We start from the raw sequence: 16,482 nt of genomic DNA, 5'->3' as shown, positions 1-16,482 counted from the left end.
GAAAGCACAAGGAAGAAGAATAGGAGGGTGGAAGAAAGGGTTGGACTATTCACAATTGAATGCAACCATAACTGCAGCTGAGTGTGTGACCCCCTGGCAGGAAAAGACTGGCATACCTTATCACACATAAAAGACAAATTGGAAAGGAAAATTAAAAATAAACTATAAGTGAAAAGATAAAGATGTGAAAATATGCATATGAGAAAAAATAAGATTACAAGACAATCTATAACTACTTAAAAGGTATGTATGTACTTCCATTTCTTAAAATTTAATCATTTCATAATACTGTACATTTATGATATCTAGAGTTAACAATACAATAGAAAAAAATGGAAAATAAAATATAAACACTTGCTTAAAAAAACAAATAAAAAACATTTGATATTCATTTAGAATGTCCTAGATATTATTCAAATGAAATTTGAAAACTATAAGATAATAAACAGCATTTGTATACTCAAAATAAAAATCACATTGCCTTTGAACAATTCTGATTCCAAGTGCATATAACTACATTAAATAATGATAATTTTATTATGAACAATAAAAAAAATCAAAATGCCTTATATTTCTAAAACTATGCTGTCTTAGGATTGTGCAAGACAAATTTAAAACTGTTTCATCAACTGGTTTAATTTTTATAAAAAAACTTTCACGAGAATGGCACACATTGTAAGTTGGTGATAGTCATGTGATTAGTAACTCATTGAACACATTATAACCTAGTTTCAGATATATTTTTTTGACAGTCCACCCCCTCAGAATATGCAGTAAAATACAGGAAAAAAATGTCAGCTACAGCAATGGCCTAAACCTTTGGAGCCAAAACTCGTTAATTTTCAAGAATAAAAGTGGTTATAACATGAAAATATATGTTTCAATAGGCTAACTGTCCAAAACAGTATAGTCTTGTTACTGGACTTTTACCTATTTTTTTTCCAAAACAAACAACTTTCCAATCTTAACTACTCGTATCACAAAATTATTTGAGCCAAAACAGCTTTATTGAGTTTTTTCTAGAGAATACTTACTGATATATTAGTAAGTATCACATGACTATCACCAACTTACAATGTGTGCCATTCTCGTGAAAGTTTTTTATAGGTTTTGTTTACTGTAACTTTCTCCCTTTCACAAATTCCTGTTTTTAGTATATTTAATATAAAAAAGAAGAATACATACATAATGTGGTTCAGGTGAGTACAAATAATGATCTGTAAGTCACGTTTACAGGTTTTCATAAGCTCATATTGTAAATCATTTTACCACTAAATACCTACATCTAATTATTATAAAATTAACCATGAATACAGTGTACGACAAGCATCTCTGATATATTTATTTATAAAGACAAAAGAAACAAACACTTACTTCCAGGGTGAAAAATATTGTATGTTACAACTTGCTCAGTGCTGTAGTCATAAATAAAGTGTGACTCAGTTCCTCTGAAAGTGGTCTTTAGCTTGACTCTCAGATTTGGTCTGTCAAAATACTCCTCAACCCACACGCCACTGTTGATTATATGATCTACCACTTCAGCTTTTACTTCAAAGGATTCTGGCACCACAGGTGGAATTGGGCCTTTATGACAGAGGATTTATTGAATAAAAACCTCCAATAATTAGGTTATTAAATCAACATATTTACAAAATTCAAGGTTCATCATCATGATACAACACACATATGCTTAAATAGTGAAGTTTTTATACTATTTAAATAATTTCTTCATAATATACATGAAGCTTATATGTATATATGCTTATATTTGTCATTCACACAGTGTTTATATTCATGGAAAAGCTTCTAAGAGTATTTGCTGCTGTTTCTAATTTTGAACTACTAACAAAAGAGAAGGCAGAGTCATTCAGAAGTACCTTACCATCCATGATAAGATGGACATTCATTCTTATGGTTGTTGGACAACTTCTCCTAACAGCCATATTTTCTAAAATTAATAAAACTAACTATAATAGTAAAAATAACAAATATTTCTTACATTTTATAGGATAACAAATTACTTAAAACTGTTTAACCCTCTCCCCTGGTTATCCTTTACAATGCATGTTACAGGGTTTTAATGGCTTACATTGAAATTTTAATGAAAGTACATTATGTTTATGTTATACCAATTAGCATAAAATCATAGCTAATAATACATATTTTAATAATATGCAAATTTTAGATTTTCTATTTTATTAGGTGACATTTCACAATATTTCCTTGGGTGAGAAAATGCAATATATTTTCTCATTGTAAAAGATTTTCCAAACTGCAGTTTGTGGGACTTTTTGAGAGGAATAGCTAATACCTTAACACTTCTAGTATATATATGTTATATAACTTTGCATATTTCAATATTTTTATTTTATTACAATAAACAAAATTCAACATGAAACCTGTGTTATTTTCTCCAATTTTTAGATAATTAATTCTTCTATGAATACATAAAATGTGTTTTTGTTCCTATTTTAAGCAGTTATGTTAAAATAATGATGCTTTCACAACTTATAATATAAGAAATGTTTTATAAAGTTATACAGATTGGAACATGGATAGCCAGTTTCAAAATCTACCACAAGGCCAACATATGCCACTACATAAAAAATAATACTTCCAATACATATTTATATAATATATATGATGTAATCAATGCAAGTAACATAAATACATATAATAAAATATTAAAATGCCAAGTTACATTCTTTTTGAAGAGTGTATTCATTTAATAGTTTTCAATCACAATGAATTTCATCACTTGTTCATTAATTCAGTTTTGAAAAAAGTTAATTTTATTATAAGAAAAAACTTTCTTGATATTACAGTCATTACAAACTAAGATGGTGAACACTGTTTAAATTTATTGTTCAGTGAGTTTATAAGATATTCTTAGTTTCGTAACACATTATATCGACATCATCCTCAACATATAGACATGGTAAAATGTATAACAATAACAAAAGGGACAGATTAATAGAGGAATAATGGCTCAAGAAGAGACTGAAAAATGGAAGAATATAACTGACCACTAGTTTAAAGAATAATTATTGAGCATTATAGACAGTAGCATGCTATTATAATTACTATACAATGAAACATACCGACATGGACAGGTGGTTAACGCACTCAACTCGTAATCCGAGGATTGCAGATTCGAGTCCCTGTCACACAAAATATGCTTGCTCTTTCAGCCGTGAGAGTGTTATAAAGTGATGGTCAATCCCACTACTTGTTGGTAAAAGAATAGCCCAAGTGTTGGTGGTGGGTGGCAATGACTAGCTGCCTTCTCTCTAGTCTAATACTATTAAATTAGGAATGGCTAGTGCAGATAGCCCTTGTGTAGCTTTGTGCAAAGTTCAAAAACAAATATACTGAATACTCCTAAAGCATCTATGTAAGGGATATACAATACATCTGGTGATATTTAATGTATTTGAAGTTAAGATTTTCCAACAATGAAACTATATTTTCTATAGATACTTACCTCTCTCACATAATATCCTTGACCTGTACTGCCCTTCATATGCACAAGTTTTTATTCTACACTAGCTTTGAGACTACCACCTAACTTCACATGTTATAGCTGTGTTGTAGCATATAAATGAGCATGTGATAACACTTCACCAATAGGAGTGTAACACATCCTGCTAGCATAGCTAAACTTTCTCGATTCTGGAGATCACACACATCACTTTGAGACTAGTAAAAAATAAAGGCACACTGGAAATGAAAAAGACAGGAAGGAAGTGCAAGAGGAGGTAAGGATCTACTGAAAATACATTTTCTGTGTTGGAAAATCTTTAGATTTGATAAGATACCTTATCTCTGCATGATAGCTAGAAACCAACAATGAAATGGTGGAGGAACCAGTGCAAAAGCTACAGAGATGAGTACTCTTCAAAAGGCATCTAAAGAGAACCCATGGAAATGGATATAATATATAGGATCACACCCATAGGAAACTGCACCACCTCTGTATCAGGGTATACTATTAGTTCATTGTAAAGATATGTGTTGCTAATCTGGGCAAAAAACATACAAGTCCAATCAGTAATGAAAACACCAAATAGGGTAGAATAGCTAGGGTGCACTAGATGAAATTTAGTGGGTGAACTCTAGTTCAAAACCAAGTTCCATTAGGTATGCAACTTCTTGTTCACAGAAGAAGGAGAGTTCTCACCAACTGCATCAATGGACTACCATCACCATATTCTCAAGTCAGTGGAAATGGTAACACTCAGAAGGAATGCTCCATGGTCCAGAAACTAGAAACTGGTAAACACAAAGGACTTCCATACTCCACTAGAAGAAGGGGACAAAAACATGTGGTAAATAAGTTTGGAGAAATGCAACACCCTTTGGTTGTGAAATAGGTGACCACAATAACTACATCTGAAAGAGCAGACTGGTCCCAGTTTATTCAATTAGGACCAGAGGAATAGGCAACAATCTCCAAACTATCTCACTCATGGCAGTCAATAAGTTGGCAATGCTAAAATCAAGGGTTAGATTCCCCTCGGTGGGCTCAGCAGATAGCCCAATGTGGCTTTGCTATAAGAAAACACAAACACACAATAAGTTGGTATGGTCCCAAACATACATTATTTATGAATCAAGTTACTGCATGAATCTATTGAGCAATTTTATGGAACACCCCATACCATCAGTAAGTGTTAGAGACTGTAAAGGTCTCATGGTGTAGGATTTAAAGATACCTAGAGAGACTACACTTGCTACATAGCAGAATCAGGGTTGTGAAAAAAACCCCAAAAAAAACAGTTACTGTAAAGGTAAAACAGTAGAACCTACATATTCAGAGCTTGCATGTGACACAGAGGATGGAGACAGGCAGCAAATAATATCCATGTGAGGAACAGATGGCCCAATGGTGCAAATAATGCTTTACAAACATGTGAGGTGCAGTTCAGGTGCCTGTCTGCATGATCTCCTATAATGGACAACAGAAGTGAGAAGACAGAAAAAGAGTGAGATGATGGATAGAGAGAGAGGAAACTTGAAAGATGCAATGTGAATCTTCAAGCCAAAGAATCATTAGCCAGATTTTAATGCATTGACAGAGCCAACCAGTAAGGGTAACGGGAGAGAGATCTCAGATTGTGAAGGAATTCCAAAGGACAAAAATAGGGAATGGGAACCACAAAATGGAGCCACACACAGAACAAAGAAGGCAACTGGGATCTGACAGAGTAAAGATGAGTAAAATATGGTAGGGAAATAAGACTGGACATTCTATTTCCCTCTAATGCTGCAGATGTTTTTGGGAAAAAGCAATACTGAGATCAAGAAGAACACAGAAATTATGACAAAATGATGATCCATTTTGAAGCATACCCACTAGAATACCTGAGAAGTAAAGACCACTACAAGCTGTGACATGTTTCATAGCATGTGTGATGTGACAAGCAATAAGTCAAATGTGTTGAGACTGGGCCCAGAAAAGGAGATTAAATATTCAAAAACAAAATGAACAGGTGGAAATAAAACCTTAAAAAAGTGAAAACTCTTGTTCAATAGCATCCTTCTGCAGGAGATACAAAATAGTTTTGAAAAGATATCAGCAAAAAAGGGGATATTGAGAAGGTGGGAAAGAAAAGGGAACTGAAGATAATGGAGGAATAGAAGAAAAATTAAGAAGACTATCTACTTACACCCAAAGAACCCAACATGCTAAAAAAAAAAAAAAGCCACAAATGAGCAAACTGAACAAATTATATCATCAATAAGTTGGAACCTAAGAGGTGGTTACCAGTGACACTGATATTTCAGAAGGTGATGAAGAGAACTGATATGACTAGAACCCAAAACACAGGAAGAGGAAAAGAGGCTGAAGGCTGAAAAACAAGAAAAGAAACAGAGAAATGCCAGTGTTCTACCTCCACTTGAGTCTAACGAATCAGGGATATCTCCATAAACAGACTGGTACAGAAAAGCAGTCAAAGGAGGTCACACAGATGTGAATGCATGTGAGAAAAGAGAATCCCTGTCAAAGAGATTTCAACAGCAAAAAAATCATGTTTGGAGTTACATAGTTGAAGAAAACAAATGTGGCAACGTGGATTTAAGAAGAGAATGCATATCTACAGAGAAACCCTCAGGGGAATAGAGGGCAGTTTCAGAAAGTAGGAGATGAATAGATGAAAGATAGCAAAGGAGAGTTGTCAGAGTAAGTCAAAAATGAGACAACTGGGAAGGGAAAAAACAAAGAGTAGCAGAAGAATCAGAACCTCACATATGAATCAGTGATTCCAATGTTTAACAATAAATAAAAGGAAATTCTGACTTAATGTAAGCTGAAGCTTGTGCATTTACCACATATGAAGATTAAAGGATGCTGGCTCTAGCACAAAGTTGGTCAGCATAGAAACTACTGTCTGTGAAAGAGGGGAAAACAAAATAATCAGACATCAGGTCACAAAATATAGAGGAGAAGGAAAAATCTTAGGAAACAGGGGAAATTGACAAAAGGTAACAAACCCAAGATATCATGCCCAACCCAGAAGTACAATAAGAAAATATGGGCTAGCTGGCACACAAGGTATTGATAGATTTTACTTAGGTAGAAGATATATTTATCTAATTCAAGCACAGTATTTTTCTGTACAATATACTTTGAATCTAGAGACTAAGCATGCTGATGATAGAGACCTCAGAAAATATGCCTAAAATGTTTAAGTTATTATAACAGCTGATGTTCATCTGCCTATTGACAAGGAAGAGCACCCAAATTTAATCAAGTATCAGATCTCACTGATATTGTGAATTATAACCTCAGTTTGGTTTCTTTGTTCTCACATTAACTACACTTGAACTCTTGGCCATTTGTTTTTTGTTATTCAAGGTAAACTCTCTTGATATTGGGATCTGGCAAATTTCCTAGATATTGCATGCCTGTAGTGTAATGCACTTGGAAAACTCGTAAGTAACTTTTAAGAAAACTTAAGCAGAAAGCTTCATTACTGTACGATTAGATTTCTGTTTCAAATTCAGCAGCCACAAAACTTGGGATTTTCAAAGTATGGTATATGTGCAAAACAAAACCTAGCATACTTAATTTCTATGAATATGCTTTTCTGTGAAATAACTGTTTAAATAAAAAAAATAGGGGAAAAAGCCTGTTTTAAATAATTTCCTTATTGTGTGTGTGCACAAATTTTCAAAAAATGTTTTAGATGGAATAATATAGATATTCCCCCTCTCAAAAACAGCTAAATAAAACTTAATAAACACATGTACATAACCTACACATTTATATCTGGAAAAAGTCATTAACTTACCATAGCTTTCTGTTTCTTCTGTGCACACTTGAACATTCCTTTCTGAAAGTGCTGCAGTTATAAAGCAAGCCAGCACCAAGATACAATACACCAGATTCCTTCAAAGAAACAATGCAGGATACGTGTTTTGAACATTATTTAAAATCCATATAATGTTCATAATGTTAGATATAATATTAAAATGCAATCCCTCTAATATATATACATCATCAAACACAGACTCCTTAAAAGTGTTTTATACAACTTTTATCTCTTTAATCAAAGTGGAGGGGACAAACATGTTTATTACAATTAAGTTGATTAACTTGCTGCTCTATATTAATATACACTTTGATATGCTACTTTTGTGATTCAAGTTTTATGAAATATTAGAGCAATGTACACACAATATAGTAATTGCAGACAATGAATATATAATGTTAAACACAGGCATTCTAATTTCCTCAAGACAAATCAATCCTGCTCAATGTAACTGAAACAAAATAATATAAAAATGGGTACTTTTGTAACAAAACATGTCCAAAGTCTTGGTAGCCTTTTTCTGTTCATGAGTATAAGTAGATGGGATATCTATCATATAATATGTAACATGAATTGGCTTTGTACTCCTAATAAATTCCTTAAATCACATAGTTCTCAAACATCTTTTTGGTATTTAAAGCTTTACGGCATTGTTACACATTTTAAAATCTTTATCTTGCAACTACAATTAAAATTTCTAAGCTATGTAAATCTTTTCAGGCAGTGTTACTTTAAACATCTGAGTTGAAAATACAGCATTATATTAAAACCTTTATTTTTGTTTACATACTTTTAAAGTTGTAAAATAACTTAAATAGGTTTTAAAGACAGTGAAAACTGTAAATTAGAAAATATCTTGTCTTATAAAATATACTGTACATATATTTATGTGAATGAAGCCTAGTATTCATTTTTAAAGACCTACTTACAATTTCATTCCAACAATTAAATCTTGACAGTATCTCTGACAGAATTAAGATATTATGGCCTTTTTACTTTGATTGTCTTTATCAATGTCTTGTACTTAATTAGCTCCTCTGACCAACCCTTTCTTACATCATTAATTCATATGTACAAAAAAGAATGCATCATTGTTAGTTCCCTTTACTATATCATTTGCTCTGTTAGTTATATCCTCCATCGTTGCCCCTTGAACAACACAATCCAATTCTTTTCTCCCTATTTACCCTACAAATCACCCTATCCAGTCCAACACTAAATAATCACCTATAAGAATAACCTCACGTTTTTCATTCCTATCTGTCCCCTTTTGTTGTCCTTCCATTCCCTAGTTCCTTATCTGCACACACTAAAATATGTTGCTTATTAGAGCCTGCTCATTGTAATTAAATCCACTACTATTGCCTCTACAAGTGTTGTTTTTAACTTCCTGAAAGTACTGATCAACCATTACATCATCTGAAAAAAAAGCTTCAGTTTCTTTTCAAGTCCTGTTGTTATTTCCCACAGTTACTCTTCTCTATCCATTGCCTCCACCATATATACACACACATACATACATATATTCTCACATTTCAAAACTATACACCATTAAGATAAATAATGTGCAATATGACTTTTAACGTCAAACAGGATGGAAAACTTTGGGTAATAGTTAATGCATTTTGTTTTGTTTTTAAGTTTAAGGTGCAATTGGTAAATGTTGAAATGTGTGTACAAACTTGGTACTTGTATAACATAAAAACAAGTTTATGCCTGGGTGTACAATACCTTATTTATAAAAGTATGACATTTAGTTAAGAAATTAAATTTCCACATAACCAACTTTTAAATAACAATATATAAAATTATATAATACAAATGAAAATTTCTTCATTAAGAAATAAAAACTAGTTACAGAAATTATTAATTAATTGTTCTGCTTCATACAATTTTAAATCTTACCTTGAAAAATCCATAAGCAAGAGTGAAAGAAAATCAGGTCTCACTGACTAAATGAAACTCCCAAAGTGCATGAATTACTTAAGATAAAGGGGCGTACACAAGAAAAATCCAACAGAACAAGATAACAATTATTGTCACGTGCTTCAGATAAGTATTATGTAGATACAGTTGAACTCACACTAGTACTCTGATACAAATATGTATAAACTCTCAGCAAAAATTAATAACTATAAACACAGAAAAACAAATTACAATAATTTAAATATCAAGAGAAGTTCTAAAATATTCCAAGATAACAATTATAATTTCAAATGAAGATTATAAAGTTAATTTATTATCTTACTTTTTAAAAAGAAACCTGTCATTAAAAGTGACTGTTGATGTGCAAATGGGTTAAACCAGTTCTTGTGAACACACTACTACTAATTAGTATGCCTTGATTGGACTGAAACAAGCAATAAATCATTTTTTTAAAATGGTGGATATAATTAATTGCAGATAAAGAACCTATCTGATGCAACAAAACATCCACCATTTAAAAAGACTTTAAAATATACCATTTAAAGCAAAAATACTGAGCATCATATACTAAAAAACAACCATAAAATAACAGTACTACAAACATGAGTTCTTTTGTTTTAGTAATTATCAATGTAGATTTTGTGAACTCAAACATGTATTTGTTAAATCTATAAAAATATTAACATTTTTACTTCCACATAAATCATATGATGTAAATGTCTCATATTTCACATCTGTAGAATTAAAATGAATTTCAAATAGGTACTTTTGAAATAAATGCTAACAATTATATGGCTTTAAGCTCTCAGTGTCCTTGAAGTAATACAGAGAATGCAATACATTAGTCAGAATTTTCCACCATCACACCTTCCAAACTTAATACACATGGTTGAGGAGATTTCTTGTTGTATGCAAGACAGTTTTGCTTGCAGTCATAATGATACATCTTCTATTCACTGGGATGTGAGTGTGAATGTTTTAAAAGTAAGTACCTGTTAAAAATTAATTTTAATTCTCAAAATATATAATAAAAATCAGGTAGATTTACCTTAAATACTAAGAGCAAGAATATCCCCACCTAGATGGAGGAGGGACAGATAGCATCATAAAGATAACTGGTTCGTTAAAAGTTGAAAGATAACAATCAAGACCATTTCAAATAAAAGAAATGATTAAGCAGAAACTGATGTGAATTCAGAACCAGTATAAAATTCAATGGACTGAATTTATGAGAAATAATTAGAGTAAACTATTCTCATAAGGACAAAATAAAGACACTCAGAGAAAAAGCCTTCTTTTCAGCAGGGTATATAATAATGCTAGTTTTTAAATAACACACAAATGTGTGAGGCTCTGTATATTCTCAGGTATGGTCAAAAGTGGAAGCATAACAGGTATACAGAATAAAAGCATAGTGTAATGAGGCTCAAAGAGTCACTGACCCCAGGAACATGTCCATTCATTATTTATTAGTAGTCTCCTCCACTAAGAATCTTCCATCACAGGTATACAGGATAAAAGCACAGTGTAATGTCCTGTACCTGTGGTGGAAGATTCTCACTGGAGAAGACTACTAATAAATAATGAATGGACATGCTCCTGGGCTCAATGACTCTTTGAGCCTCATCAAAAAAGGCTTACCAAATCACTGGGTATCCAGAAATCTAAAATGTTCACACAGATTTGCAGATGGGTTTGGTAACTCTCAGACAGAGCAACTGGAACACCAAATAAAGCTTGAAAAATTAAAAAAAAATGTACAGTGTTTCTCATCCTGGTTACAGTTATGTCAAATAATATGGAAATGGGGTGTCTTATCCTGACATTTCAAATGCTACACAAGAAAATGCATAGTAATGTGGGAAAGGTATCCTCTCATGTCATCATCAGCTTCCAGCTGGCATCCTCTGATGATTTTTAGACTAACATCTTTTGTTGGAATACCCACACAAAGGGTGGAATTTATCAAGGAGAACTGTAACATGCAAGAGTCCTGACAAAAAAACACATTATTTTTTATTTTGGTAACAGAATATCACCTCTCTTTAAAACATGCCTTCCTGTTACAAAATGGGGATGTTAAGCAGTACCAGTGTTTCCATACAAACCACAGGTGTGGAACTTAAATTAAAATTAAGCAGGTAATACAGAAAAATACCAACACCAATGTGATGCAAATAAAAGTTCAAGAATGGATTTGAACTTGTCTACATGCTGATGTCTGTAGGATAGGCTCAAATGAATATTGCAACTGTGACTCTGAAAACATTGCAAGATGAAAAATATTGTGAGACATAACCTTACTTTTAAGGTGTTCAGAAACATCAAGTAAACATCAAGAACCAATTATACAAACTAGTTTGTTGCCCTTCCAGAAGACTTCGTATGAACAAAAAAACAATGATAAGCACTGACTGGACATACAACATTTATGAACAAGAATTAGGAGATCAGAATGGATACATTTTATGTAATAGCAGAGAAAAAGTTGATTTTTTTCTCTCAAAGTCAAAAATTTAAGTAGGAATGTTAAATATGGATATAAATATCAAAGCATCTTTTGCCTGAAGTCAACAAAAAAGGTACAGATGATAAAGCAAAGAAATTCTTAACAGTTCAAAAACAAGGGGAAAAAATGTACAACTGAACTCAAGTCCCATAAATGGCAATATTAAGGAACTTGGGGTTGTTAAAGAGTGAAGAGATAAAAAGCTAAAGACTTTTTATCATTGAAGATAAAAAGAGATTGATGGCTTTCATGGCATTTGAAGATGGAAGATAAGACAGCTCTGTAGATAGCTATAGCAAAAACTGATACACCATGAAACAATACAGAAGAATAAAAGCAATCTATTGACAAGTTGGAGATAAAAACAAAAAAAGAACAACAACATATTTAATGCAGTAACTCATAAGGTAGTCCAATGAGATTGAAAGATATCCTGTAAAGATGATTGGAAAGAACAGCTAACATTTGGGATACACAAGAAGAGAATCTGGACTTTTAGATAAAGAACTGATCAACAACCAGCTAAGAAGTCTTAAGATATTGAACAATGTTGTGAAAAAAAAAATCTTTTTGAGGGTGCTTTGAAAGTTTTTCCAATGGTGGTAACAAAACTTCCAAGTTTTTCACAAGGCCCTTATTGTTAGAGAGTATAAATCTGAAACTGAAGTACAGTGGAGGGGAGAAGATTGAAAGATGTAGCAATGGTGTCAATCATTTGATGACCAGCATCATACAGAGCAACTGAAAAATCAAGCAGTAGAAGGAGCACTTAATGGGTAGAAGCTAATAAACAAGAAAAAAAGAGCCTATCAAAATGTTCATCCTAGAAGAAATGTGACAAGTTCAAAACTGAAGGAATAAGTTGAGAATGAAATAAAGAAAATAGAAAATTATAGAAAAGCCAAGATACATGAAAAAATACTGCCCTAATTGGTGATTTCTGCAGAACTGTCTGTATGAACTAACACAGAATTGTGGTGAAGAAAGGGGAGAAACTCAAGACAAGTACAATAAACAGTCCAAAGTTCTAACCTATTAATGTTTCCAGAAGGATCAAAGAACTAGAGCAATCTCATTCCTCAGTATATCAACCAAAAGAAAGACACACATGAAGAGACTGTCTAAAAGACAAAGAAGAAAAGGAGATCCTGCTTCATGTATCTAGTTCAACCAAAACACAAAATTGATGGAAAAAAACAGGAATGCTACATGGCAGCAAGTCTAAAGGAAGATGCTATTCAGAAGCAGAGTTCCATTGAAGATATCACATGTAAGCACATCTCCAAGGTAGTAACAACATGAAATAAAATTGTAATCCCCAAAGCAGAAAAAACGCTTTTTAGCAGTAGGTGCATAGAACTGCAAGGTTTGCAACACCATAGATGGTTTAAGCATATGTGTTAATTCAAAACCTCAGATGTCTCAAAGTGTTTTGGTATTAAATTCCAATTATGATAGGTTGATGATCCATTCAAAAAATGTTGCCAGCTTTGTGTGAATAAGACACTAACTGGACAAAGTCAATTTTCTGTGCAAAACTTGAGTAAATTGAGCAGGCTATTAAAAACTAGACTAATCTGCAAAAAACGTACAGCACAAAAAAAAGTGGCAGTGAAATGATTCCTCCCTACTTCAATGGCAAAAAGATAGTAATGATAGATGAATATTGATATGAATAAAGGATTCTGTATATGCACCACTATCAATGGCTTAATGAAAAAACTTTCATAATGACAACATATCTTCCATTAGAAAATCAACTGTTTCCAGCAAAATATGAATTTAGACAGCTCTATAACATTTTAAATCACCTGATGTATTGGCATACACAATGGTAAGAATAAAAATGTGAAAAAATGAGTTTGAATGCTTTTTACTTTTTTTGGATAAAGGTATGAAATTTTATAATTCAGAACTTGATTAAATAGAGAGAAAATATTAGGGCCACACAGAAGATCTACCAAACTCAAGGTTCCCAAAGTGAAGAGTCCATCATGTGATTTAATGACTCAAAGCAACCCCTCAGTAATCTAGATGAGAAAAATAAATTTGTTTGAGTTGTTGTTTGGCATTTTGTAACTCAAAGCAACTAGACTATCTGCACTAAACAACCAGTAAAATAATAAAATAACAGTAAAAGTATTATAAAATGTAAATGGAAATTAAGTTGAAACAAAAACAGAAGCCCAACAATGGATAGAAACTTAAACAGAATTAAAAAGATCAATGTTCTTTAAAAATTTTAAAAAAATTGTAAGGTGGACAGTGCTTGACACTGGCCAACATTAGGGATAAACCCATGGCAAAAACATATCTACAATGGTGCCATTGCTCATGATCATAATGATGACACAACAGAAAAATATAGGTTATTGTGACTAGAGTGTCACAAAGACCACATATTGTTGCATCAGTCCCAGATAAAAGAAAACTATGTGCTAAAAAACTGTGACCAATGCATAGCTGAGTTAGGACAACTTCCTCCTTCCAATCCTTAAGGAAACAAGATAGCTAAAGTCCAATAGAAGGTTTTATCTGTAAAAGCTTGTTATCACATTGCTCACTCTAAGCCAACTGTTAACTGGCATGGAGCCAAGCCTTGAATAAAGTGCTGTAGTCCATGTATGGAATAGGCATGGCATTGATAGCACCATAGCAAACAGACTTAGCTGCAGTGTAAATGAGATTATTCCCACAAATACCGGCATGGTCTAGTATACAGAAAAACTGGACAGAAGTAAATGATGAAGAGAAAGGGGCAGTTGGATTTGAATATTGACAAAAACAGGGTTAGAACTAACTGTGTCATATGAATGTGTTGATGTAAACATCAAAATAAAAACATTAGTAGGCAGCACAATTCCATCTTTATGAGTGGAGATTCAGTGAACTGCAGACACACCTAGGCTAGAAAAACCAGCGAGGACACCCAACTCTGGAATATTCTTCAAGCCTCTCTCAATGATACATCTCTTGAGAAATTCAGTGTAGCATGGGGAGTAACCTTCATGGGTATATTCCCAATGTTCTCTGAATTCAGGTGTTTAGCGTGTTGTGGTGAGGATGTTTTCACCAAAGTGTCTCCAGGGCATAACTTTCTTACTGACTTGGGGGTGCCAGCAAGCCCCTCTGATCTCTTTCGAATAAAAAAGGGAAACATCTGCCCTAAAGATAATAAGTGCAAAGTGAGAAATATAGGTACAGAAATAGACTGTGATGATGATTGTTGAAGAGTCATCTGTTCGTGGCTGTTTACCAATGATAGTTTTTTTTTTAATTTCATTTATTTATTTTTGTTCATGAATGTGGGTATCTATAATAAAGTAAAAATATTTTAATGTCTACTCTCCCCACCCACCACAGAGCTACTCCCCACAAGGGGACTACTGTAATGCCAAACAAGGATATAGCAGCAACACCATGGTTTTGTGAGCACTATACCCAAACACCAGCATCAGAAACAATGTCCACAACACCTGGTACTTGTTTGACCCTAGACAAAGTGGACAGACAAATGACCCTGGGGGGATACCCCAAGGCTGCCCATCTATGGGAATTAAAGGCTAAAGTGGAGTGTTAGGGTTGTACTCCTCAACCACCAGAATCCTCTCCTCCCCATCAAGGGTTGCTATGCATAGCAAACATGCGGGTGGATGTTCAGATCACAGAGGAGGTAAATTTATAGTACAGAACCTTCTATGGAAGGTACCCTCACCATATATAGGAACCTACTTTGAGGGGAACCCTCTAAGAAAGTTGAAAAAAATCCATATTACTTACATCTTTATTAGCTACTTGTTAGGGTCCAAAATTAAGTTGAAATGCTAAAATCTTAATCAGCTCCTGCAGGCACAGTTCTCCTGAAAGAAGTATCACACAGATAGATATCTTGCAAAGATAAATGACGTATGGAAAAAAGCACTTCAAAGTTTAGCTGAAAAACTGGGAGGGGGGAGAAAAGTATCTTATAATAAAGCAAGAATGGTGTCAAATGTACAGTCATATTGTAATATAAACTAAATCTATGAGAACTGCAGTTAAGAAAGACTGCAAAGTAAAATCTTTAATACTGAAGAAAAGAATAATGAGAATGACAATGTTTTATAAATAATATCTACCATGAAGAAGAAAGTTTCAAAATGATACAAATTCATAATGCTCTAGAACAAAATAAAAGACTCCAAAGAAATCACATCTGAAGGTAAAGAATGAGAAGTAAGATGTGTAGAATGGGATGACCATTGTCAAAAAGCTGTTAATATTAACATCATCAATGACCAAAATATCAAGAGGTGGAAAATATGAAGATTAAGTAATGGAACCATCCATTATAATAGCACTCTCAGGCATAACAGAAATTAGTTCAAGCTATAAGGTTTAAAAGTATAACATACTGGAAAAAAAAAAGTAAAAGTTTCTTTGTAATTAAAAATCTGATATGAGAAAATGATGGACATGCAGCAATTGAAAGCAGTGAATCAAGCTCATCAAAGTAAGAAAAGGATAAATATAATAGTCAAAAATGAAAATAAAGTGTACAGAAATAAATTGAAATAGTATAGAAATAGAGAAAATGAGTGTTATAGAATAGATAAAATCCAGTTAAGACTATTGGATGTACGTAAAGACATGACTTATAGAGTATATAATGTGGAATGTTGTTGTTGTAGAGAATTATTTACAGTGTGGTTACTATTGATAATTCTTATGTTTTATGCTGAAGATTCCTCT

General features: G+C 32.9%; 1 protein-coding gene across 5 annotated transcripts in view; it reads right to left on the bottom strand.

The window, feature by feature from the left end:
• Window positions 1-16,482, bottom strand: part of LOC143236594 (uncharacterized) — a 62,228-nt gene that overhangs the window by 42,470 nt on the left and 3,276 nt on the right. For 4 of the 5 annotated variants that reach the window (XM_076474892.1, XM_076474893.1, XM_076474889.1 and 1 more), the window contains 2 exons: window positions 7,296-7,393; window positions 1,375-1,584 (listed from right to left, as the gene is read on the bottom strand). Coding sequence is in view for 3 of the 5 variants with exons in the window: in XM_076474889.1 (XP_076331004.1) it covers window positions 1,375-1,584; window positions 7,296-7,393 (308 nt within the window). In the remaining 2 variants the exon portion in view is untranslated. Of the gene's footprint in view, window positions 1-1,374; window positions 1,585-7,295; window positions 7,394-9,221; window positions 9,371-16,482 lie in introns of those variants that run through there. The other variant, XM_076474890.1, reaches the window with a different exon arrangement.

The sequence above is a fragment of the Tachypleus tridentatus genome, chromosome 13, assembly GCF_004210375.1.
Source record: "Tachypleus tridentatus isolate NWPU-2018 chromosome 13, ASM421037v1, whole genome shotgun sequence".
Classification (NCBI taxonomy): Eukaryota; Metazoa; Arthropoda; class Merostomata; order Xiphosura; family Limulidae; genus Tachypleus; species Tachypleus tridentatus.
The sequence above is the reverse complement of the archived record's forward strand: the minus strand, read 5'-3'. Positions and strand labels throughout refer to the sequence as shown.